General features: G+C 41.6%; 1 protein-coding gene across 3 annotated transcripts in view; it reads right to left on the bottom strand.

Annotated features, from left to right (window-relative positions):
- The window catches only part of stxbp5a (syntaxin binding protein 5a (tomosyn)), a 129,094-nt gene that overhangs the window by 16,781 nt on the left and 86,727 nt on the right, over positions 1-25,586 (bottom strand). For all 3 annotated transcript variants that reach the window (XM_051960867.1, XM_022211998.2, XM_051960868.1), the window contains 11 exons: positions 17,243-17,366; positions 13,457-13,535; positions 11,607-11,761; positions 8,506-8,578; positions 8,070-8,217; positions 5,557-5,624; positions 4,514-4,554; positions 3,989-4,209; positions 2,419-2,591; positions 1,974-2,099; positions 298-449 (listed from right to left, as the gene is read on the bottom strand). In XM_051960867.1, coding sequence (XP_051816827.1) covers positions 298-449; positions 1,974-2,099; positions 2,419-2,591; positions 3,989-4,209; positions 4,514-4,554; positions 5,557-5,624; positions 8,070-8,217; positions 8,506-8,578; positions 11,607-11,761; positions 13,457-13,535; positions 17,243-17,366 — 1,360 coding nt within the window. The remainder of the gene's footprint in view (positions 1-297; positions 450-1,973; positions 2,100-2,418; positions 2,592-3,988; positions 4,210-4,513; positions 4,555-5,556; positions 5,625-8,069; positions 8,218-8,505; positions 8,579-11,606; positions 11,762-13,456; positions 13,536-17,242; positions 17,367-25,586) is intronic.

Genomic DNA, 25,586 nt, shown 5'->3' with positions numbered 1-25,586 from the left:
CAAAACACAAGGACCTGCTAGAAAAGTTTTGTTTGCTGAGGGTAAAAAGACAGGGAATGAATGGAGTTTCAGTGATCTCATGGTTTTGCCAGAGTGACTTGCAAGTTTGGTACGCAGCCACCTGGCTTTAAAATTCAGGCAAAATAAAAAGGCTTGGATGTGTGATTAGCTGACTGTGGAAAAAACAACAACAATGGGTTATGTTTGATTTACTGCAAACAAAAAAAAGTCTGTTGAGTATGTTCAGAAAAGTTGTTCTTATTTCTACTCTCTTTCGTGTCCCTTTTTCCTTATTACCTCCAGAAGGCTGTCGTGTCTTTCTTGGCGACCGGGGCTGTCTCTGATAGGGGTCGTTGGAGCCGTAAAGCTCGACCGTACCCAAGTTGAGCACGACCGTCTTCTGGATGTAGTCCACCACCGCCAGACCGTTACTGTTGCCAAACACCAATCTGGGGAGGGATGACAAAGTCAGAGAGGAAGTCGAAGGAGTAGGAGAGGAAAAAGTTTGAGAAACAAATGAGGAAGAACTGATTAGTGGTGAAACTGTAGTCAGGCCACAGAAGGGGGCGCGCTCCGATTACGCGAGCGGGGGTGGGGGGTGGGCAGCTGATCGCCGCTGCTTGGGACACAGGTCTCAATTCTGATCACAGATGTATTAAAAATGACTCCCGAGACACACATGTTTTGCACACACTGTTGCTCAGTGAAATCTGGCTGGTACAACCGTGTCCGACCAGTAGCGCAAACGCGGAAATGCCCGGCAGCAGCCGACCACGCGAGTTTCATGTTGCGGTGACGGACTGGCTTGGCTCCGTGCCAAATGAAATTTTCAAAATCATCTGGCGGGCCAGTTATTATTCCTGACGGGCCAGTTTTGGGCCGCCAGTTGCCAACCACTGCCCTATAAGATGCTTTTCGCAATGTTTAGGGCCCAAGCACTGATGGCACATAAGACCCTACTGGAATGCAAGGAATTCGCCCCAAAAGAATCAAAGTTTTGAGGGCTTAAACATGCTCAAAAATTTCTGGAAATTTGCATACACACCAGAACTGGCAAAAAATTTGATATTCTATGTGACTTGTGCATGTGTATGGCAAAATGGCTCCACAGCGCCCCCTACAACATTTGTAACATCTACTGCACGCAGGACATTTAACCTACATCTACTGAATTTGATACACATATGGAGCATGTCAGGACACACAAAAAAAAACAGCGGCACCTATACCCTAAACCCAACAAGAAGTCTGTCATTGTTAATTGTAAGACTTTTTTTGTTATTTTTGCTAGTTTTCATGGGTTAAGTCCTCAAAGGGAATAACTCCAAGAGACTTCAAATTTGCCCATTATATACATCAGGTCTTAATGATTAAAAGTTATTGAAATCTTATGCAAAAGTCAACAGGCAGAGCCATGGCGGCTTTCTGAACATTGATGCATCGGCATGAAAAAGGAAGTGCTGTCTAACTACCATATACATGCTCCAATCTGCCTCAAACGTCACATGTTTGATCAGAGTCCTGCCCTGATGACATCCATATGCCAATGTCCGATCACAGTCATAGCACCACCTGCTGGCAACAGGAAATAACCTGTTTTACATGTTGATGTGTGATCCAATCTGGCCCAAATTTCATTTGCTGGATAAGATATCCACACTAAAAAATGTACCGGTAACAATACTCATAGCACCACCTATTGGTGACTGGAAGTTACATGCATTTTATTTGCATGAAACTTTGTGATATAATTCTTGAAACTCGTCAGCTAGGTCTGAACACCTTGACATTTTTCATACCCCACCAAACACCACACTTTAACTTGCGCCCGTCTAGACATGCAAGGGTATGCGAGGACCCATTCAACGATGCTTGCAGCTTTAATTAGTTATATTACTTTCTAACTTAAGATAAAACTGCTTGACATAAAGAAAATAATTTCCAGCTTTACTGTGCTGAGGTCTGGTACTTACAGGCCGTAGGAGGAATTAAGCGCCAGACTTGTGATGGGCTGAGGAGGCTCTCCGCTCACCCACACTAACTGGACCACCAAATCTACCTGGTAACCTGGAGACTGCTTCAGTGGAGCACTGCGCACTCTGTGGAGGAGAAGTACATTGAAGGAGAATAGAGACAGACGGGACCAACAAAAAGAAAAAAATGAAAGGGAGAGACATAAAAAAAGGAAAAAAAAAAGGTTTCATAAAGAGAATGACAAGTGGTGCAGCTGCAGTCCTGAATCAGTTTGTCTGCTGAGGGTCTGGCATGAGTGGCTGCAAGGGAATGATGGGGCGGCTGAGGCTGAGAATGCTTCAGGCGGTGACTAAGTCTGTGCAAGTGCGCTTGAGGCAAAAAGGCAAGACTCTTGTGCGTGTGAGTGTGTGTGAGAGTTTACATAAGTGCTTCTGTGTGTCGTACTTGAGGCAGGGAATGTTGCCTCCGTCAGAGTTGTTGCTGCTGGTGGAAGGGTGCGAAGGTGGGCCGCTCGTCTGAGGGGAGGCGCCAGGGGTGGGGAGCGCCGACGTCTGTTCGCCCCCGCCATCTGGAGACTCTATGTCGTTCAGCTCGTACTGCATTCGCACCTCTAGTAGCTGCATGAGAAAACGAACACAGTGAAGGGGGGGAGGCATCAGCGAGTTTACACATGAGGAGATCACAGAACGCATGATAGAGGCATCAAAAATTCTTGTAAACAACAGTTCCTCGGTGAAGAGTCACATGACAGTGACTGACATGCGTTCGCGGAGTCACTTTGATGATCAGGATTTGCTTGACGTGCGAGTGCATGTGTGTGTGGGCAGGCTGAGAGTCAAAGAGGTCCTCCAAAGCTGAAATATTCCGTTCCTTTTAAGTCCTCCTTCAGGCTACCCCTTTGCAACCGCCGCCTTCGCACACACACATACACACAAAACTCACACGCACACATGCACAATGCTCATAAGCTCCTCTCTTTTGCATTCTGTCAGTCTCATTAGCCCCACTGGCATGTAGGAGTGAAGAGTGATCAACGGCCTTCTTCCGATTCTCCCTCCCACCCGTCTCCGTCCTTGTCTACCTTCATTTTCTGCAAGGTTACAGAGAGGTGTTCGACCTTGTGCAGAGGGGAGACTGCTCTCCTAATTACAGATCTACATCGCAGCGCTTGGAGTGAAGGGAAAAAAAGGGCCTGGAATTTGCTCTGACAAATGCACCGGTGCTCGTTGGCACTGAAACACTCAATCCCTCTCTTTAACCTGCTGCTACAGTGCTCCTTAGCAAGGCACTTGAAGCTGGCACTTCTTTGCTGTTTGGTCAGAACAACAAAAGATTTAGATGTTTAGGACAACCGGTGCTGAACACAAAAAGGGCATCAGCTAGAAGACATCACAGTGCTGCCCACGTGCTATGATTGACAAGTGATCTCTGCAAAGTCTGGTGCAAAAAACACCACCGCAACGACTGCTTAGCAAGTAAAATGTTGCCAGAATTACAAGCAGCTTTATACCGGTAACCGATTTAACACTGATATTGTAAGTGCAGTTGCATTTCAATATGAGAACTGCGAGCACACACGCAGGGATTAAACGACATTTCTCTTTATTTTATTAAACGCTGACTCCTTTTACGCCGCCATTAGCACTTACGTCGCTATTGAGGCAGATTATAATGATGGTCTGGCTTTGCTTGTTCACTGCTCAGTCTGTTGGCATGGCAACCATACTGCCTTTGACTAGGCAGATCTTTTGAGTGCATGTGTGTGTGTGTGTGTGTGTGTGTGTGTGTGTGTGTGTGGTGGGTATGTCTCAGCATCTTAAAGCAAGAGAGGAAAAGTGAGCAGTGAAAGCAATTCAAAAGCAAAATATTCGGTGATGGAGGACTTCAGAGTTGCATCGTGTTCTTCGTTTGCATAACTGCGTGAGACTTACAGTAAAAGAGAAGATCAGAAAAAAAAATCCGAATTTTGAAAGAAATATGGAAATAAAAGTGCAAAAATCAAACTACTACCCACCTGTACCACCTCAGTAGTTACTTCCAGTTTGCTGAAGCGGTAGAGGATAACGTTGGCTGACACGCCGGCCACACAGAGCATCCGGCTCTCAGGGCACCAGGCCATTATCTGAATGGCAAAGGGGTCGTCGTCCGACGCCTCAGTGCTGCCCTTGTCCTCTTTAGACCGATTTCTGTCAAATACCTTGGCTGTTTTGAGCTTATAGAGCACCTGGAGCATTACTAGGAAAAAATAAATAAAACAGGGAGAGAAGAAAGTATCAGCTGCTTTCTGGGCCACATAGAACTCGATGCTGAATGAGACAAAGCAGCTCTCTGAACATGATTAAACTGATTACCACAAGATGAAATCCAAACAAAAGATTTTTGTCTGTGAATGGTAGTGCTCCGAAGCAGCTTCAAAAAAGTCCAGTTGTCCTTAATTTTCTCTTTTTGTCTCAAAGTTTAATCAAAGCTCATTGTGTCCTTTGTCTTCTATTGTTTGAAATACAAGAAATGATACTTGTAATTTGTGACCATAACTTACTTGCAGAGGCATCCCAGAACTTTACAGTCCCATCAGCATGCCTGGAAGCGCAAGAGAGAGTAAAGTGACATAACTTTGCTGTTGTTCAGTATTTACATCCAAATCTGATTTAAATCACTGCATAAAATATATTTTTTAAAAGCTAAAATGCTAAACTCATTGCCTAAATAATCCTTTACCCAACCACTGATATGCGCTTTAGAAATATGTAAAGTCTGACGATAATCTTTAAAAGATGTAAATTCTGACTTCTGGCATGATTTCTAAGGTTGTTTGACCAAGAGGTAACAAGTTAGTACACTATATGGCCAGAAATATTTTGATTTCCATGTCAATGCTCCATTTTAGCCTTTATCTGCCTTTCAAAATAAAATTAGGAAGTTTTAATACGATGGCATAAAGTTTTATTTTAAACAAAAATGGGTTCCTGATATTGTGGGGAAAGTATGTAGAGGAAAAAACATTGCTGCACACATTTCTATAACATACAGGTGAAATATGCACACATTTTCTGCAATTCTTGTTTTTTTTTTAGTAAAACAACACTGACTTACTGATAATTAACTCTTTTCCACTTGCTTCGCAAAAAAGGTCATGTATTTCTGTTATCGTTTTTGTTGACCCCCCCCCCATTTCTCTTTGTGTTGTTGCCAATTCAGCTGAGTGGATTGGGAGAGAAAATATTTTGCAGGCTGTGGTGCTCGGAGAGACAGAAAACCTGGACAGAATAGTAATCCGGCACGTAGCGGCGAGGAGAAAGGGAGGAAGGAGAGGGCGCGAGAGCCTCCCGCTGCCAAACCCATAACTCAATGTCATTTCTTCAGTGCGTGTGTTCTGTTAAAAACACCCCTTCTCCCCGTGTCGACAGCTTAGCGCTGGATAATAAACATTAAAACGGAGCAAAGTGCGCATGATTGGAATAAATAAAGGCCTACAGTACGGAAAAAAATGAAGCTCCTTGGCTGCGCTGACCTAGCAGTGCAGAGGGAGGTGAATGTAATTGTGGTGGGATAATAATGATAATGAAATCAGTATTGTCTTACCCAGTGATGATGATCTCGGGGTAGCTTTGTGTGCCTTGACCCCAGTTTCCACCACTAATGGGCCATTCCTTGAGAGAAACACACACACATTACATTAGCGGATGAGACAGTACAGGAGCAGCTACGTCAATAAACAGGGTGTCAGTAAACACATTGATTCTGGAAACAGATGACATGATAAACCTGCACACGTGTGAGTGCAGGAGCACAGCCAGGAACCCTTTTTGTGTACGTCTCTCACTGTGTCTCCTTGCAATTATGCATTATGCACCTTAGTGTGTGTCTCCATGTGTGTGTGGGTTCGTGGGGGTTTGGCTTTGAACACGTTGACAAATACAAAGGTCACCGGGATGACTCATTGTGATCTTTATGTGAGAATGCCCTCCTACAGCTCAGTCAGGCTTTTACTGAACCAAAAAAAAAATATATACAAAAGAAGAAGCAGCTTGGGTCAGTGCATGCTGACATTTCTGATAAGAAAGCTCGAGCGACGCGACGGGGAGAAGAACATAAACATAAATAATGGCTGAAAGAGCAGGGGGTATGTCTTAGAGGATACAGGGGATAAGAATGAGAGCAGAGAGGAGATGCACAGATATAGAGGAGGATCATTAGGTAATATGACAGTGTTATATGGTCCGTTTAGCTGCATGGAAATATTGAGAAATATACTTTAGCATGAGATGAATTTACTCTTGCTGAATGCAGTTGTAGCAGTAGTATGTGGAGTGGTGTGTTAACATGTCCTTTATCCAGTAACCTTGTTGTTCTTGGTGCATGGCATGATGGTTAGAGGGTGCAGCGTAGAACATTTAAATTTGTAATTTCGGCATTTAGCTCTTTTATGGTGCCGCTATCCAGAACAACGTGAGGGCAAATCGCACCCTCAGGTTAGCATTACGCTGTTACACAACCTGAATCTGTGACGGTAGGTAGGCAAGTTCATAAGCCGTTGTAACTAATTTTATTTCCAAAGTTGAGTCTGCTTTCAGTGATGAGAAAAAAAAGGTTGGTGATTTTTTTGTTGCATCACAGCACTACTTATATTACAGTTTCAGAATTTCCTGGAAAGTTTCCAAGAAATAGCTGAGAAGATTGGTGACACTGTAAAATAACAAAGTTTTTTTTTAAATTAAAATTCTGAATTGTGAAAAAATTACTCTAGCAAATAAATAAAGAAGAAAATCACTCATAGAGTGCAGTACTCCGCCAAGGCTACTCAGTCGCTGTCTAGTTTCTGATAGATAAGTCAGCAGGCAGCTGACGAAGAGTTCACTTGTCATAGTTACAGTGACACGGTGCCACTATCTCACAATGATGGAGAAACAAGCCCGTGGATCCAGACTATAAGCTGCATCACTGTCAAAATCGAATCAGTTGGTCCTTGTGACATTTCTGAACTTCCCTGAAAATTTCATCCAAATCCGTTACGTCTATTTTTAAGTAATGTTGTGCACAGACAGATTAACAGACGGACATGCAACGTATGCCGATTGTCACATAACTCTGCCACATTCCTTGGCAAGTAATAATAAATCAAATTTCCATATATATGATGTTAATTCTAAGAATTATTACAGAACCTGTATTGGTAAGTTTGCTGTACTTAGGCACAGAGGTGCTTTAATGTAAATGCATCATAACAATGTCAGCATATTGATGTTTAGTCTGCATTGTTACTGGGCTGTACATCTGAATTTAACAGAGTTTGACCCACTCTAACACTTCTTGGTCAGCACTAAACACAACTGAGGCTGCTGTGTTTGGTTTTTCAAATATTTCCAAATCTAATGATGTTGTTCAAATAGTCCACTTTAAAAAAAAATTGCTGCAGTTTCATATTAACTAGACTTTTAGTCTGTGCACGGCAGGTCAGTTAAACCTGCAGAGGCTGCAGTCTATCTGGAGTCTATCCCAGCTGACTTAGGATGAAGGGGGGACACCCTGGACAGGCCACCAGTCTATCACAGGACTGCATATAGCACAGCAAGCACGCTGAAATTCACACCTAAGAACAATTTAGTCACCAGTTAACCTCAGCATGTTTTTGGACTGTGGGAGGAAGCTGGAGTACCTGGAGAAAACCTACACATGTACAGGGAGAACATGCAAACTCCATGCAGAAAGATCCCAGGCCTAGGAATAGATGAAAGGCAACAGTGCTAACCACCACCCACTGTGCGGCTTAAACACATCATAAACAAATAAAACTATTTCTGCTTCTTCAAGTTTCATAGAACCTCAACTCAAAAAGAATGTCTTGTGGACGCACTGCTTCCAATCTACTGAGAACAAATGAATATCTCCACTTCATCTTGAAATAATTTCTCCCTTTTCCCTGCAAAATTGTAAACCGACAAAGCAGCATTTGCTTTGTGATTTAGTGCATCTCCATCCACAGCCTGATCTCTACCAGTGATATGTTATAGTGAAAAATTTTCTGTTTTAGAGAACGAACAGCAACACCGACATTCGTATACAATGTCAGAACATAAAGCGTTCCTGTGCGGTACCTTTTTGCTGTAGCCCTGTCGCTTCTGCCGCGAGCCAACAGAGTAAAGTGCAGGTATGAGGTCCACAGGGCAGTCGGCAAAGTACTCACAGCAGGTCACAGGGGACTCATGGATAGTCAGAGGATAGGGGTTCTCGAATATGGGGTAACTGCACAAAAGAGAGCACAGACAAAGTCACTCTTAATGACATTAGTCTGTCTGCCAGCATCAGTCCATTAGTCCCGTTCAGGACTGCATGCCTGCTTAAGTCGGCATTCAATAAATTCTGGACATTGGCCAAGGAATACAAATTATATAAGTAGGCTGCCTCATGATATAAAAAAGAAGGCAAAGAATAACTGAGATAACAAGGACCAGTGGGTCAACTGTGGCCCACATTAAAGAAACAAAAGGAGCCAAGATAATGAAGTGATATTTAATAGATAGTTGGACTCACCCATTTTGTGCAAGGTCGATCACCACTAAATCCTTTTCTAGAAGGACCACCACAGCGTAAGGTTCCTGAAAATCTGCAAAAACGAAACACACAGAGGCGAGCCATTTATCACAGCACTATTTTTTTTATCAGTCTTGTAATTCCTTGAGAAAGAGCTCCTTGAAATCTGCAACCCACATGGGAGGAATTCCTCACACTTTGTACGGCAAATCATATCTATGCCCTCAGGATGTGAGGGCAGGAAAGCTTAACGCTCAAATTTTATTAATCTATGTGATTTATAACTGCGGGGGGATATTGCTCTGGTTGAATATTTGTATCAGTCTGATCTGAGAGTAGAATTTCATATGCCATCTTCAGATGAGTCCCTCATAATAGATTTTAACTGCTGTACTGAATGAATTCATGACATATATATATATATATATATATATATATATATATATATATATATATATAAAACTTAGAACTGTTGTAATCTGCAGAGGCACCACAATGGAGCCAATGCATGCTTAGAATCCGGCTCATTTCTGTAGAGAATGTATGCAAATGTTGTTTAACTTTAAAGGATTTACAGTGATCACATGTCCAGTAGAGAGTTACCCGAATCTGGCAGCCACTTAACCACCAGAGCAGCTGGGAGTTAAAAGCCTCACTGAAGGGGACCTTGACGAAATTCATAGGGAAAGAAAGGAAATACAAAACTGCCTTTCTAACCACAAATTGCTTGTTGCCCTCAAGCGTTGTCTGACCCGCTGCAGTCGTAAAGCACCAGCCTTTGCATTATGTATAGACAGTTGGCACTTCTTCATTTGTCTTGGATGCTTGACTTGTAAATAACATCACGTTTTATTGTACTATGTTAAGGTGAAGTCAGTGATTCTACTGTAAAAAGAATCAGGTGTTGGTACACAGCCCTGGTTCTGTATACAGGAAGCAAACATAGTAGCTCAGGTTGATCACTTTGCCAGAGTGTCCTGTGCATGTTCAAGCTTGTGCTCATGCACATAAGAGGGGGAAAGCAAGGGGAACTTGATTTGGGAACTTCCCCTGACGTGGGGAGCAATAAAGGATTATCTTATCTAGCAATTGTAATTATGGCGACTTTCACTGCTGACTTTCTGAGAGATACAAGCTAACTGCAAACCAGTTAACTGGGTCAAAACCATCTTGATACCAAAGACAGGAAATTAGTTTGAGTTGTAAATGTAATGTAAATAGCACCATTCAGGTTGAAAATACAATACTGCAATCAACCGCAAACCTAAAAGGTGCCAACACTGATCATCTCATTACAGTACATTCATGTGGATGCTACTCTGACACGCAGGCTAACACCTAAACATTGCAGGCTAACATCGCTCTCATGTGCTAGACAACGCATATTCAGCACTAAAATGATCCTGAATACAAATCTATAGGATATTTTTGCAATGCCAAAGATGGAGCTTGTATGACACATGTCCTGCCCCTCCACATAAAAGGCCAACCTGGTTTTCAACAACGTATTCGGGAAACATTTAGTCAATCATGTTTCTGCACAGAGGCAAGTACAGTGTCGTGTCCATGTGCAGTAGAAATACAGTGCTTTTAAAACCTTATTTTGAAGCAGAGTGACCACTTTTTTGAAAGCAGTTTTTTTAGATTTGACTGGTCATTCCAAACTTGTTGGTCTTACATTCTGGTGACGTTTGAAATTGCAGCTATAGCTTTCCTTCTGTCATCTCAGATAGAAACCGGATCTTGTTAGAGTACAATAACTGCAGGTGGGTGTGACCAAATTGGCTAACAAGTGGTGAAAATTGCCAATGAATACTTTAAACCAGAGTGCCAGTGCACCATGAAAATTGCCCAGGAATGGCTCGAGAAACACGACCAAGAGCCCCAGACACCGACCCGGCCTCCAAATCCCCAGATCACTAGGGTGTGGCAGAACAAGCGTGATCCATGGAGGACTCACCCAACAACTCACAGGACCCAAAGGATCTGATGTTCATCCTCAGTGCCAGAAAGAAAGACCCAGACAACCCAGAGGTCTCATGTCAATGGTTCAACAGCTCAGAGCTGTTTTGGTGGGAAAATGGGGACCTAGACAACAATGTGTGGGCTGTTTGTAATGTTGTGACATCTTTTCAGGGTAATTTAATTAATAATACATTTCATTGTATTTCTTAGAAAACTCCATCTATCTGATCAGGAAGGTCATGAGGTATGACTGGAAGCTTGGACAAACCAAGTGAGTGGTCGCTTTTCTACAGTGACACACAATATAAATACGTTAATGACTTGCATTTTAAGTCGTTGCCCTTGTCTGCAAACAGTACCAGTCTGCTAGTTCTTGTGCCTGAACTACAGAGAGTTGAGATACTTCCATTCAATCACAGCAGTGTCCACATTACATTTAGTGCCACTGCATCGTCTGCAGTCACATCATCAAGGATTATCAAGCTCCCCTACACACTAATGATGGTTTAAGCGTGTGCAGGCACACACTATCGGCTCGACATATATTGTGTAATCCGAAAGACCTAGTAATGTCCATTACCAGATGAAATCAGTGGGGAGTGACATCAGGTTGCCAGTGACATAATGAAGCCACCATTGTTACATAACTCACTAATCCTTCCCGTAGCTGTATGTGTGCCAGATAGCACAGCAGCAGAGATTACATACGAGCTTACACACATACCGTTCCCATATCATCAAACTCCAGTTGGACTTGTTTTAGCTGTTGACTCCTCAGTACAGGAAATAAGATAATAATTTAATTTAGATGGAAGGCTATTGTGTGCTAAGGGATGAAATGAAAATGTAATATTCAGCGCGTCAGATAATGAAACTGAAAAGTGAGATCCTTACCCTTGGGAAATTTCATATTTATTACAGAAATGCACTAACACAGGGGCAAGCAATCCCACATAATTAAAAAAACAGAAAGGTGTGTGCATATATATGTATATAAATATACAGATATTTATATGTGTGTCAGAGTCCAAAAGGAGGAAGTGACGACAATTAACATACAAATAAAATGCTCAGACGTGCAGTAAACAGCAAGCGAACACACTCTGTTTAACATTTAGACCAAGACACACACTCACCATTAGGATATGGTGTCTCACATAGTGTGAGGAAGTCTACTATAGGATAATCCATCTCCAGCACAGCAGTACTCTTCCCATGCATTACTGTCAGACATGGCCGCCGGCCCACCGTGTCATAGGACAGACCACCAGACAAGATTATGAAGGGTTCCCTGGAACACACACACAAACAGAGGAAAAAGGCTTTTAACTTACAAGGCTGTTCATATACTTGGCTTTGCTTAAGAATGTACATTAAACATACTTAATTAATGTATATTCTAATATATTAAGCATTCTTGATGTTTAGTGTAACCAGCGGGGGACTAAGTGACTGCATAGATTTGCATCAGGTTTTTGAATAAATTAGCAGGAAAGAAATAGTTAATCTGATTACAAAGGAACTGAAAAAAAAAACATGATTTAAATGTGTTTCGCTGCAGTAATTATAGTGTGTATTATGTCATAGCTGATACTGTAAAACTAAGATCAACCATAAGCTCAGAAGTTATCATTTGTTATCTTTTTGTTTGTTTAATGTGCATGTATCTTTGATGTTGGGGAACAATATTCATGCTAGTTGAGTAACTTCTATCAGGCTCAGATGGAAGAGTGACCAAAAGGGTGAAAAGGTTAAGGTCTGAAAACAACCAGAGAAGATGTTTAATTCAATTCAATTCAATTCAATTCAATTCAATTCAATTCAATTCAATTCAATTCAATTCAATTCAATTCAATTCAATTTATATAGCGTCAATTACAGTCAAATTGTCTCAAGACGCTTTACAGAACCCATATGCCTGACCCCCAGAGCAAGCCCAAAGGCGACAGTGGCAAGGAAAACACCCTTTTAACAGGGAAAAAACCTCGAGCAGAACCCGGCTCTATATAGGGGGGACCCATCTGCCTGCTGGCCGAGCGGGTTGGGAGGGACACAGGAGGGCAAGGGGGAGGGATGGGAGAAGAGGGAGGGGTGGGAAAGCAAGGAAAACACAACACACATTTGGATACATGTATGACAGGATATGTGACACAAACAAAGTGTAAGCTAACATTGAAAACTGACTCATAGTTTACTCTTATGATGTACGGCTCTGATATTAAACATACTCCATATATAGCTAGCAGTAAAATTCAAACAGTATGTAAGTTAGCATAACAGTATAGTGAAGGCGATGCAGAGTTGACTGGTGGAAAAGGGGAGCTGGAAGCGGAGGGCTGGAGGAAGGTCAGCAGCAGCATCCCACAGTGGACATGGTTTACACCCCAGAAAGGTTTTTGCTCTTGGAAAGATGGACTCAGCTTTTCTTACATGGTATGAAACACCTCAAAAAGGTTAAAATTTACAACCTATTTGTTTGTGTTCACTATGAAAGCTGTTACATATGTTAGAGAGGAGTGAAGTCTCTCTCCTCATGGTGAGTAAGCAATGATCTAATTTCATTCTCCATATTGTTAACATTAATACATTCACCCAGCAGTGTGTTTAACTTATGCAAGGGTTGAACTCAGATGCGTAAACACACACAAATAAACAAGAATAATGAAAGTTTTGTTGAAAAAAAGTGATGCGATGAAGAGTGATATTTCCTACCTTCAACACTAACACACCTCTGACTTTATACTTACATTATAAATAACAGTCAAGTCGAGAGTGAGCACCATATTTTTTTGCATATTGTTCAGCCTTACATAAGACTGACTTGTGGGTAGCTACTTATCTAAGACTGCATCAGCAACAGCTTTGAACTCAGGTAAATAATCTTGCTTCGTCTTTCATCATGCATTTATACATGAAGCAAATACATGCCAAAACATGTGTGCATGCATGTAAGTGTACAAGAGAGAGAAAGAAAGAGGGAACATACCCATTTCTGGTTGTTTTGTACTCCACTTTAAGAATGGGTTTACAAGGCTCTGGCTTCTTCCCGTCCTTGGGCTGTTTTCCTAAAATAGAACAAACAGAAGTTACTTTAGTTTGCTAGTTCACTCCTTCACCTCCTTTCTTCTCATTTTTTCCTGTCATCTCATTTTTTTTCTCCTCCGTCCCCCTCCCAGAAGCAGCACTTAAAATGCTGTGCTGAACGGTGGCCAGACAATAACAGCAGCCTATTCATCAGAGAGGAGAAAGACAAATGCAGGGGCAGGGACATGCAAAGAAGGTGTGAGGATCATGGATGATTTACAGAGTCCATCTATCGAAACCTCGGGGGACGCTTGTGTGAAGGAAATGTACGCATCCGTCACATGAATGCTTCCATGTGCATATTTTTGAATGACAATGCACAGTGAGCAGCTGAAAATCTCTAAATTATAACCGAAGAGCCAATAAATGACCCCTATTGCGGGTTATATAAGACAGCTCTGTATGAAAATAACACTTTTAATAACTATATCTAAACAACAGATATCTAAAAAGACAATTAAAAGAGGACTTATAAGCCTGACTTAAACCTGTCAAAGGAATTTGCATAGTTGACCATTAAATACCAAACTAATTATGCATGCAGCGGTGGGAGAAACAACTAATTAAAAACCCTGTGTGGCGAAATCCTTTCTGCACACAAAACCAGCTCGAGAAACTGGTTAGAAGTTGTCATTTTTGCTTCTTCTCTCTTTGATTTAATTCCATTCTTTGTTCCTCTTTCTTGCTCTCTCTGTCCAGTTGCCGCTGTCGCACTCTATTTCTTCTCGGCCCTTCATCTGGGTGAATTGTCAAAGTACTCTGTGAGGTGAGTAGGCGTGTGTGTGTAGCAGGGGGAGGAGGGCATGCAGGGGAGTATGGATTAAAATGCATCTTCAAAAGAGCAGACTCGCTTTCTGTGGGAAATAAACACAGCGCCGGCGACTAAAGTATGCGGATGCAAAGTAAAGCAAACAGAGGCGGGACATAATTGAACTGACAATAATCCCTCTAACTGAAATGAGGAAACGGCAAGGGAGCCACATGTAGGGAGACTCTTGAGGGATGGCTGCAGTGACGGAGGTTGCAGAGGGCACTGTTAGGGAGTTTTGTACAGTAATATAAGACCTTGAAGAAACCAGACGAGGCAGAATCAGTGCTTCCTTTGATGTAATGATCGTAGAAAACTGACGCACATATCTCCATATAGCACACCACACATCAAACCTAATGCCCACAAGTATTTTTAAAGGTGTCAGGCGTGTTCAGCGCCCCACATTTTTGTTTAAGTCCTTCAATACAATGAAGCATTTACTTGCAACTCCTCAGCACAAGTTACAGTTCCATGACGGTTTTTACAGATTTTACCAAAATAAGCAGTAGAAAGTTAACACTCAACTGTGGAAATGTTTTTTTCTCACTTTTCTAGTCCAGTAAACATCTCACAACAATTTAGATTTATCTCACAACCCTCAGTAGGAGTCCTGACCCCGACACTGGATCCACTGACTCAGAAGTCTCTGCACTGCCCACAGGCAGTCGGTTTATCACAGAATATCAATATAAGCTGCATTATTTATGGGGCATTTCGCAATCCAAATGCACTCATATTTGATCTCTTTTAATGATTGTGATATTATTCTCTCTGTTTCAGGGGGTGAAATGGCAACCGTTTGGAGAAAAAAGATCAAGCAGGGGATTATCACTTATCATTACCTTTGTGGCTAAATGAGAATTTTTCCCATTTTCCCATTAAAGTGGCTATTGTGGCTCTACGCTAAGTTTGCACTCAACATCTCTGTTATAGAGATTATAGAGATTCGAGGACAACAGCTTGTGAACGCCGTTTAGCGTGGCAATTAGCATGAGCTCCCTGCAGCTTTCAAAAAGAAAGCCGATTTGCACACGAATCATTTAAAACATTTGTTTTCTCATCTGACCGAAGTTCCACGCAAAAATTGGTCGCCTGGAGCAGACTTTTAACTGCATTAGAAAGGTCCATCTGGGAATACTGGCCAGTTGACCTAATCACCAGCGTATTTTTCGGTCCATACCAGCTTGTTTACAAGTGTGAGGTTGATTTTAAATGTCTGTGAGGTAATGAGTGAGGCAGAAAGAGGAACATGACGCATTTCAGGAAACTAGTGGTGTTCTTGCACTAGCTGTTCTTTCAAAAAGATAAGGATCTGTGGATGCCAGATTGGAAAAAATCTCCACGTGTCCATGGACTTTGGAACTACAACTAAGAAGTCTGCAGCTTTGATTAAGATTGCTGTCATGGAGATGGTGTTGTACCATGACAAAATCAACTGGAAGAAAAGACCAAGACTGGTCAGACTGAATGTAAAGCTCTTCACAAGATGATACAATCAAATCTTTGTGTTGACTTTCTAACAGACTTGACAATAAATGTTTCAATGATTCAGATAGAAATCTTTCTTTGGAAAGCTGCAAGGAGCTTGTGCTAATTGTCCTGCATTAAATATTATTTCCCAGAATCACTGCAACATAGGCAAAGATGAGTGCAAAGTTAGCATGGCACTTAGATGGCTGCATTAACTGGAAACACACCAAGAATTCCCCTTTGACTCACGAATTCAGTTTATTTGGGATTCTGTCACTGTATTAAGAAACGTCTTCAGAGATAAAGTCCCTGAAATACTTTGTGCTAGTAGTATATCACGACTGTGTGTCAGCTTCCAACTGATTGGCCTAGAATTTCCAAAATAATAGAATACCACCTCAAGTATTGTACGATGAGAACATCATGCACCTGACTATGCCTGAAATCACTCCCTGTGTAATATACAGTTGTGAACAAAAGTTTACATACACTTGCAAAAAACAGTTTCCATCGACTCTTATGACTCTGAATTTTCTATGATGGAATCATTAAAACACAAAAAACAATCACAAATTTTGGTCCTTTCATATATTTATTCTAGATCTTTTGAAAATACAACAAAATCTGCTGGGTCAAAAATATATACTACTGTTCAATAGTATAGGGTCACTTAGAAATGTCCTTATTTTTGAAAGAAAAGCATTTTTTTTTTCAGTGAAGATATTAAATTAATCAGAAATACAGTCTGGACATTGTTAATGTGGTAAATGACTATTCTAGCTGGAAACGGCGGATTTTTAACGGAATATCTCCATAGGGGTACAGAGGAACATTTCCAGCAACCATCACTCCTGTGTTCTAATGCTACACTGTGTTAGCTAATGGTGTTGAAAGACTAACTGATGATTAGAAAACCCTTGTGCAGTTATGGTAGTACATGAAAAAAAGTGTGAGTTTTCATGGAAAACACGAAATTGTCTGGTTGACCCCAAACTTTTGAACGGTAGTATACATGGAGCAACTTGAACCAGTTTTGGCGATGTAGAAAGCTGTATCCATCAAATTTTCTTAGCGGAATGACCTCTTAGCCTCTCATGAATGATTACAATTGAGTACAGCTGCTGACTCTTGTGCGCCAAGAAACGTGTTTCAATGATTCCATTGCAGAAAAACAAGAGTTGTAGGAGTCACTGAAAACTTAAGACTGCCATGATATACATGGTCCTTACAAGTATATGCACTCTTTTGTTCGTAATATATTTATTTACCCCTCTGGTTTACTCCCAGAATTCCTGTGTGGATACTGCAGAGGTTGTATCGTAAACAAAGCCGTAAATGAGTGAATTGGTTAGTGATTTCAGACATAGCCTATGTGTGTGTGTGATGGGTGTGCTTTCACCTCCTTACCGTGCGGTGTGATTGTCTGTATGGGCTTGCCCTGGCCTCTGATGTTCCATATGGTCAGAGTTCCGTCTGAGTGACTGCAAATGAACTGCTTGCCCTCGTGATGCCAGGCAACTGAGTGGATAGCCTAAGAAATGACAAGTGGGGAAGGCAGGGGAGGGAAACAGCGAGTTCAGCGGAATGAAACATCATGTGCCACCATGTCCCCGATGCTACAAGTTTGTTGCATTACCATAGCCATATGGTCCATAATGCTCATATGTATTTTAAAAGCTTGCGCCTTTGCACTTTTGCACAGATGGTTAAAGTGAGATAAAAGAGTTTCTTGACCCCAGAGCATTTCCTGTGCCACAAATGCATGTGTTTAAACAAACCCATTTGTTGAATATGGAAGAAATTAAAAAAAAGGAATGGCACTAGGAAGGTCTTAGTGGCATTGATATACATTTTCACAAAGATACAGACTTTGCTCGAGGAAATGGATGTGTCTGCAACATGCAAAGCAACTGAAACACAGCTGATAGCATTTCAGTGGAAAAGCCACTGATGCTAAAAGGTGGATGCTTAAGAGGTGACCTTTAGTGAGAGCTTCAAAACGCAGATGAGGGCACGGGTGAAAAAACACAAAGAACCAAATGGAGATACAGATCTCTGATACAGAGACGAGCCTTCAGATAAAGAGTATAATAAGGAAAGACGGGCACGAATTAAAGAGACGGTGCCCCCTCTGTCCTCTCATCTTTCCCGTCATCTGAACAATCCTGTGGCTTTTGTAAGCCCAGTTCATGATGATTTAACTGCTGACGAGAAAACACATAATGACCAAAGTAGGCCAGTAAAGGGCAGCGTTGCTTATTGATGCCCTTTTCATAGCTGATAATTAAAATCAGCGAACATTTTGATAATGGCGACGGCTTCAAAAGCAGCTTTGCAACATGAAATTTCAGTAAAATGTCCCACAAACCGAACACTCTGTCAGGGAGAAGTTTTGCCTTCAAGAGATAAATACAGGACTCTGACATGATGTCTAGTATTGGATAGGGGTTCTGAAAAATGTTCTTGTTGGTCATGCTTCGTAAGGACACCTTCTCGCCACCTTGCACTGTTCGACATTTTGCAGAATTCTTCCCAAAACTCTCCTTTCCTTGCCTCCCAATTGCTTCTTCTTGTCTCAGACTGTTCATCTGAAATGAATGATTGCCTCTCTGTCAATGCTGATGTGAGCGCACGGTCAGGTTAAGTCAACCTCTTCCGATTGCAGCAGCAATTTTTTAAGGTGTATACCAATTTTGCTTTCAGCGTGTCATTAATCATAAATGACGCTGCATGTCAGGCTCGCTGAACGTGCTGAGTTTTGAAGAAAATAGCTACATGAGACGGCATGGGGGATACTGTAGCGTCAGCTTGTACTCGTATGACACCAGCGATCCGCTAATCACAGTAAACCCAGTTTTGTCTGTTGCAGAGTAAATGCTCTCCTATTTACATGTTTTGTGGAATAATGAACCCTTGCTGTTAAAGTATGCCATCCTTTGCACAGTCTTGCCTTGGTCAGACCTCAAAATCACACAGATGAAACCATTAAAAATGACTTTTTGGAGACTCTCAGGTCTCATTACTTCGGTTTCTCAATGGTATTCCGTCTGACTCACAGCTAAAGTTCTGAAATCTGTCATGATTTTTTTCAAGCACTCTTTGGCTGTGGAGAATCTTGGTTTCCTGTTCATGAAGATTGTTTACTCAGAAATAATTAGGCACGATGAGTAATGGCCTCGGCGTTCTTTTTAATCTGGCAGCAGTGGCGTAGGGGAAGTGGTGGGGACAGTGGGATGTAGCTGTCTAGAAGGAGAGATAGCTTGCCAGTGATTTTTCTAAATTCTTTTTTTTGCCTGAAGTGATTCACCGGTGCGCAGTGAAAGGTAGTGTTAATGTGGTCATTTCCTGAATGAACAAACTTCAGATTCTGTAAAATGTTTAGCCTCCCACGCTCTGGAAATGAAGTGCAATGCAAAAGCTGTACTTGTAATAATACCAACAGGAAATATTCTTTTGGACTGACACTTTAGGTCTTGCTCTGATTGTGTTTATGAGCAGACAGACATTAAGGAGCTGAGATACCAGTAGAAGATGTTTTTCTGTATGCTGGCTGCAATCCACATAAAAAAAAAAAAAATCCCTTCAAGAATACACTCAAAACTAAAAATCATCTAACTGCTATGAGAAAAGTCCCTCAGTCTCGCATCTGTAGATGCTTTGACAGCAAGGCTTCTGTCAGCAGCATTGTGTGCTGTGACAGCCTCAATAGGCGACAAAGCATGGCGCTTAATTGGAAAATGAGCAGGGTAATTGAAACACATGGTGCTCATCAAATCAGACAATACCAATTAAAAAGGCTAATTCCATTATTTATTACATTAGGTCAGTTTTCACAGATTGGTCTTTGGGGGATGCCAGAATTCAGTCAAGACTTATTACAGTCACACAAGAGCCCCACACATAGACACACACACGCGCTCACAGCGAAGACGATGAATACACAAAGATAGGGAAGGAAAACAGAGATACACTTAAGCATGCATATCACAGCGCTAGTTAGAGGAGCGTCTGCCAGCATTGTGTCACACTGGGACACAGAACAACCCTGAAGAGTGACACACACACATCCACACACAGTGAGTAAGGTTTCCATCACTTCAGACAACAACACACTGACATACATTCATCTATGAACCCTTAACACTCGGGTAACACCAACCTTAACCTTAAACCAAGACTTCATCCTAAAGTTGAACAATATGAGTTATGAGGACTTTTGCTTTTTTTATTTAGTTTTTTTTCCCCCAAAGGCCAGTTCCCACAATGTGACTGTGTACAACGATACTTTGTTCCCACAACACAGTGTACGGCACGGATTAAAAACAAAACAAAACATTCAGCCAATCTAAAAATACAAGCATTTGAGGGCAAAAGTGTCAAGAGTGAAACCCACTGAGCAATACATTTTGAAATCCATTCTGCTTCTGTTGTGCTGCTGTCCCTACATAAACCCCGAAAGCTCCAGCTGATTTCTATTTCCCCATTAAGACACTTTTCTGCAATGAAAAAAAAGAAAGAAAAAAAAAGATGCATCATCATTGGTTATGACTGGATCAAAAAAAGTGCTGTTAGTTATTAACTTGCGGTACAACTGAGACGTTTGGTTTTTACTTTTGGACGTACAGTATATCACCAAACTGTTGGGAGATTGACTGTTGGAATGAAGATTTTCATTTCATTTTTATTGACTCTGTTCTGGGAAATGCAAAACTCCAGAAAATAAATAGAAGAAAAAAACAATTCTCAATCAAGATATAATTCTATTTACACATTCCATTTGCAGAAAAGGAAGAGAGAGAGGAAAATCCTGTTTTGCCTGCCCCTCACTCGAAAGATAAATAAACCATGCACAATAATTCACTCTGAATCAAAGAAGCCCCTTACCTGACAAGTTCATATAGTCGGTTTATTTGTTAGGTATACTTTGGTTGAACTGAAAGACATTTGCACAAGCCTTTAAATCATTCTGAAGAGTTTGATGGCAAACACAGAAGTACACATCTACTTTAAATGCATGCAGATGCTTAAAATGAAATCTGCATCATAGCCTTGTCATCTGTCTAAGAATATTAGAAGTATTTTTGTAAGAGTTCTGGTTTTAGTTTGGGATGATCAGAAAAATCAATGTTGCCATGAGCCTTTGTGATGAGGCTACATGGAGAATTTAGAGCTCCCATCATGTGAAAATCAAATGTTTTACCTTGTTCACATGTTCATACTCAACACCAGCATTTTCACCTGGGAACTGTGGTATATTGCCAACAGTTAAACAGGGGGATTAGCTCAAATGGAAGAGTGCTCGCTGCTCGCTGCACTTAATTGTCATGAAATACTGTACAATCTTGTCATTTTTAGTTTTGTTGTACTACCTGCACTGTCGTGACAGCAGCCAGCCCGCCCACCCAAACGCAACCGCGTTGATTTAAATTAAGCGTGACGTACATTTATTTTGTATTAAAAAAATACAGTGTTAACTTTGCTAATTGTTAAAACAATAACACTTGTTGGTATACTCTTGTTGGTGTAATACCATGTACAATTAAAGCTGCAAGCAGCGATGGACGGGTCCTCGCATCCACGCTGGTCGTGAATCCACGCACGTCCACCAGGTGGCGCTGTGACTGAGAGTGTATGTCGGCCTCTGAATCGCATCTGGACCAGAGTCCAATCATACATTTAAAATTTCAGCCAGACTGTAGCATGTTCAGAGCAGTTATAGAGCATTTCCTGTCTATCCACCAGGTGGCGCTGTAACTCAGAGTGTATTTCACACAGTGGATGTGATGAGGGTTGGACTCTGATCACTCATGAAAAGTTTCAGGCTGATTTGATCATGTAGAGGCCAGTTATACAGCATTTACTGTCCCTCCATCAGGTGGCGCTGCGACTGAGAGTGTCTGTTGGCCTGTAGATGTGATCAGGATTGGATTGTGATCACACATGGAAAGTTTGAGGGAGATTGGAGCATGCAGAGGAGAGTTATACAGCAGTTGATGTTTCATGGCGAAGCATCAAAACGCTGATGGTCGCCATGGCCACGCCATTTGGCTTCTGGTTAAACTTTTGATAACTTTTCCAAACCAAGTCCTGCTGTGTGGACTGACAAAATTTCAGGTCTCCTGGAATTATCCCCTAGGAGGTATTAACTCTCAAAAATGAGAAAAATCATCAAAAATCTCACAATTAATCCAAGATGGCCGACTTCCTGTTGGGTTTAGGACATGGCTCCAAGAGGCTTTTTTGTGCGTCCTGATGTGCTCTATAAGCCTCCCAAATTTCATGGATGTAGGTGAAACGTGCTGGGGGGGCTGTTTGTTAAAAATACTGTAGGGGGCGCTATAGCATGTGCAGTGCCGAGATGCATACAGTGTTGTTCCTTGGGTCAATGGTGATGTGTGTGGTAATTTTTGTGAGCATTGGAGTATTCCTAACCTGTCAGAAAGGGCTTTGTTTTTCATGGCGATATTTGGTTGCTACGGCAACAGCGTTACATGAAATGTCACACCCTTCACAGTGTGTGATTGTCAAGAGGTGAAGACTCGACTGACCAATTTCCAGCATGATATCACCAAGTTTGGGGCCATTGTACCTGAAAATATAAGGCCTTAAACTTACTATTACCAACAGGTGGCGCTATGACTTTTTCAAAATTTATGAGTGTGGATGTGTTCAGACTGGACCTGGTATCCAGCATGTGAAGTCTGAGGCAGATAGGATGTTGTTCAGCTGAGATATGAATCGTTAAATTTTCATGGCGAAACATCGAAATTGGTTTGGCCGCCACAGACACGCCCTTTGATGACAAGTCACCATTTTCACTGGGATGCATCATCAATGTGTTTAGGCTGTTGTCACTGCATTTGAAGTGAATATGATCAACCGGGTAACAATAGGGCGTGAAAGTGTAAAAGATGTCTATTTCCTGAAACCACAAGGTGGCGCTATGACTGTCAATGAATATCCCTATGTGGATGACATCAGGACAGGACTGTCATCATACATGTAAAGTTTCAGGCAGATTGGAGCATGTTGAGAAGAATTAGACACCACTTCCTGTTTCATGGCGAAGGATCAGTTGTTTGAGGCTCCGCCATGGCCACACCTTTTGGCTTCTGGTTGAGTTTTTGATAACTTTTCATCAGAAAGGTCTGGTGCATGTACTGGCCAAATTTCAGTTCTCTCAGACTTATCCACTAGGAGCTATAAATTTTGACAAATGTACAGCAAATTCAAGATGGCCGACTTCCTGTTGGGTTTAGGGTGTGGCTGTGATTGACTTTTTGGTGTGTCCTGATGTGGTGCATATGCCCACCAAATATTGTAGCTGTAAATAAAACATTGTGGAAGTTGGCCTAATGACCACTGTTTCAATTTTGCAGGTGGCGCTATAGAGCCATTTTTTCACACATATGCGCAACTCCCATAAAATATCAAATTTTTCGCCAGTCCTGATGTGCACGCCAAATTTCACGCGTTTTGGTTCATGATAAGGCCGCCAAAAAGGCAAGTCATTTCCTGAGGAGCGATTAAGTTTGAAAAATTTACAGCAAATTGAAGATGGCCGACTGCCTGTTGGGTTTAGGGCGTGGCTGTAATTGACTTTTTGGTGTGTCCAGATGTTCTGCATATGCCCACCAAATATTGTAGCTGTACATGAAACATTGTGGCAGTTGGCCTAATGACTACTTTTTCAAGTTTGCAGGTGGCGCTATAGAGCCATTTTGCCACGCACATGCGCAACTCCCATAAAATATCAAATTTTTCGCCAGTCCTGATGTGCATGCCAAATTTCACGCGTTTTGGAGTATGATAAGGCCGCCAAAAAGCCAATTTACTTTACGGGAGAAAAAAAAAAAAAAATAATAATAATAATAATAATAAACCCTAGGGTTTCAATAGGGTCCTTGGCACCGCTGGTGCCTTGGACAGTCGGTGCCCTGGCACCGCCTGTCCTTCGCACCCTCGGTGCTCGGACCCTAAATAGTCATTTTATGACAGGTGATCCCATAATTATACTGGGGTGCACACAGTGAATAAGAGGTTTGAGGTGGGCATTTATTTAAAGCCTTATTATGACGAGATCATTCTAAATTTACGTTAGCTACTCCCCGAGCGCTATATACTCTGAACCAACTAGTGAAAGAGAGATGTACATCACAGAAAAGTCGGTATTATGTGCTCTCTTTGTTGTGTACCCAATATTTTAGCATCAACATCACACTAGGCATTACCAAAGTGCTGTTTTTCGCAATAAACATGTCACGCTAACAACAACAGGATACAGTTACTGTCTAAGACACATTTAGCTGCTGAAAAATGGAATATGTTTACACTTACCGCTTGCTAAAAGATAGCCCTGACAGCTGTGGATGACCGTTTATCATTTTCCTCCGAGAGCTTAAAAAGGATCCGGAAGATGGAACGTGATTGGTCAAAAGTAAGCCCACAGGCTCTGGACGTGATTGGCCCAACGGAACATGAGGTCGTGCGCTGGTTGGCTGTTTTGGGCTTACTTTGGGCTTACTTTGCTCTGAGGTCCTGCGCTGATTGGTTGGCTCGGGCTTACTTTGGGCTTACTTTGGGCTTACTTTGCTCTAACAGCAGAGTGCAGCAGGCGCAAGCGAGAGGTAGCGGGATCGATACCTGCATCCTCCAAAGACCAGTCTTTGTTGAAATTCCCCAAGGAGAGGACTAAATGATCTATCTCTTAAGTCTTAAAACACAGATTCAGACTTCCAAATATAAGCAACCAATCCTGTCAGTTTGCATGGTGTGGCTTGCCATTGTACAGGCTAGGGTAGTCTCACAGTGTTTGGTCAGAATCATGGGAGAGCTGGAGATGGCAATGACTTCACAGATCTATATAATCTCAAAGAAGTAACGGTGAAAAGTCACATTTAGGCCCATGTTAAGGTAGGAATGGATCGTTCACATGGACATGAATTTAATTTTGATATATGGAGACCAGTTTAAGGGTTTAATCAATGACCAGAAAGTTACTGAAAGGACTGGATCGTTAGACAGGCAATGCAACTTCAGTCTAAATTGTGATGTATTCTGGTGATCCTCCAACTTTCATCTAGCATTTACAAATTCCATTTGCTGCTATTTGTAACCATCAGCCTTGGTGATTGATGAAGCTGCATGGAAAACTTAATGCTATCATCATGTAAAAATCAAGTTTTTTTAACCTTATTCACATGTTCATATGATGTTTTTGACATACTAGATGACATATAAGTGAAGTTAGTACTGAACACCAGCATTTCCACTTTAGTGTACTGACAACAATCAACCAGGGGGGTTAGCTCAAATGGTAGAGCGCTCGCTTAGCATGTGAGAGGTAGCGGGATTGATGCCCGCATCCTCCAAAGATTACTACTTGAAATTCCAGAAGGAGAAGGTGAAATGATAAAAAACAAATTCTGACTTCCAATGTCTCACACATAACAATCCTGTCAGTTTGCATGGTGTGGCTTGCCATTGTACAAGCTAGGGTAGTCTCACATGTTTGGTCAGAATCATGGCTGGGCTGGTGTGATACTTCTTAAATTTCTGTCAAGGTAATGAAGAGAATGTCTATCTTACAAATTCAAATTTCTAGGGTTTTATACCTCACAAATGTAAGGAACAATCCTATCAGAATAGAATAGAATAGAATCACTTTATTCATCCACGAAGGGACATTCTGTTGCATAAAAAAACCTGTTGCATAACTAATGACATTCCCATTAACTGTTGTGCTATTTTA

Source organism: Acanthochromis polyacanthus, chromosome 16 (genome assembly GCF_021347895.1).
Source record: "Acanthochromis polyacanthus isolate Apoly-LR-REF ecotype Palm Island chromosome 16, KAUST_Apoly_ChrSc, whole genome shotgun sequence".
NCBI classification, from domain to species: Eukaryota; Metazoa; Chordata; class Actinopteri; family Pomacentridae; genus Acanthochromis; species Acanthochromis polyacanthus.
The sequence above is the reverse complement of the archived record's forward strand: the minus strand, read 5'-3'. Positions and strand labels throughout refer to the sequence as shown.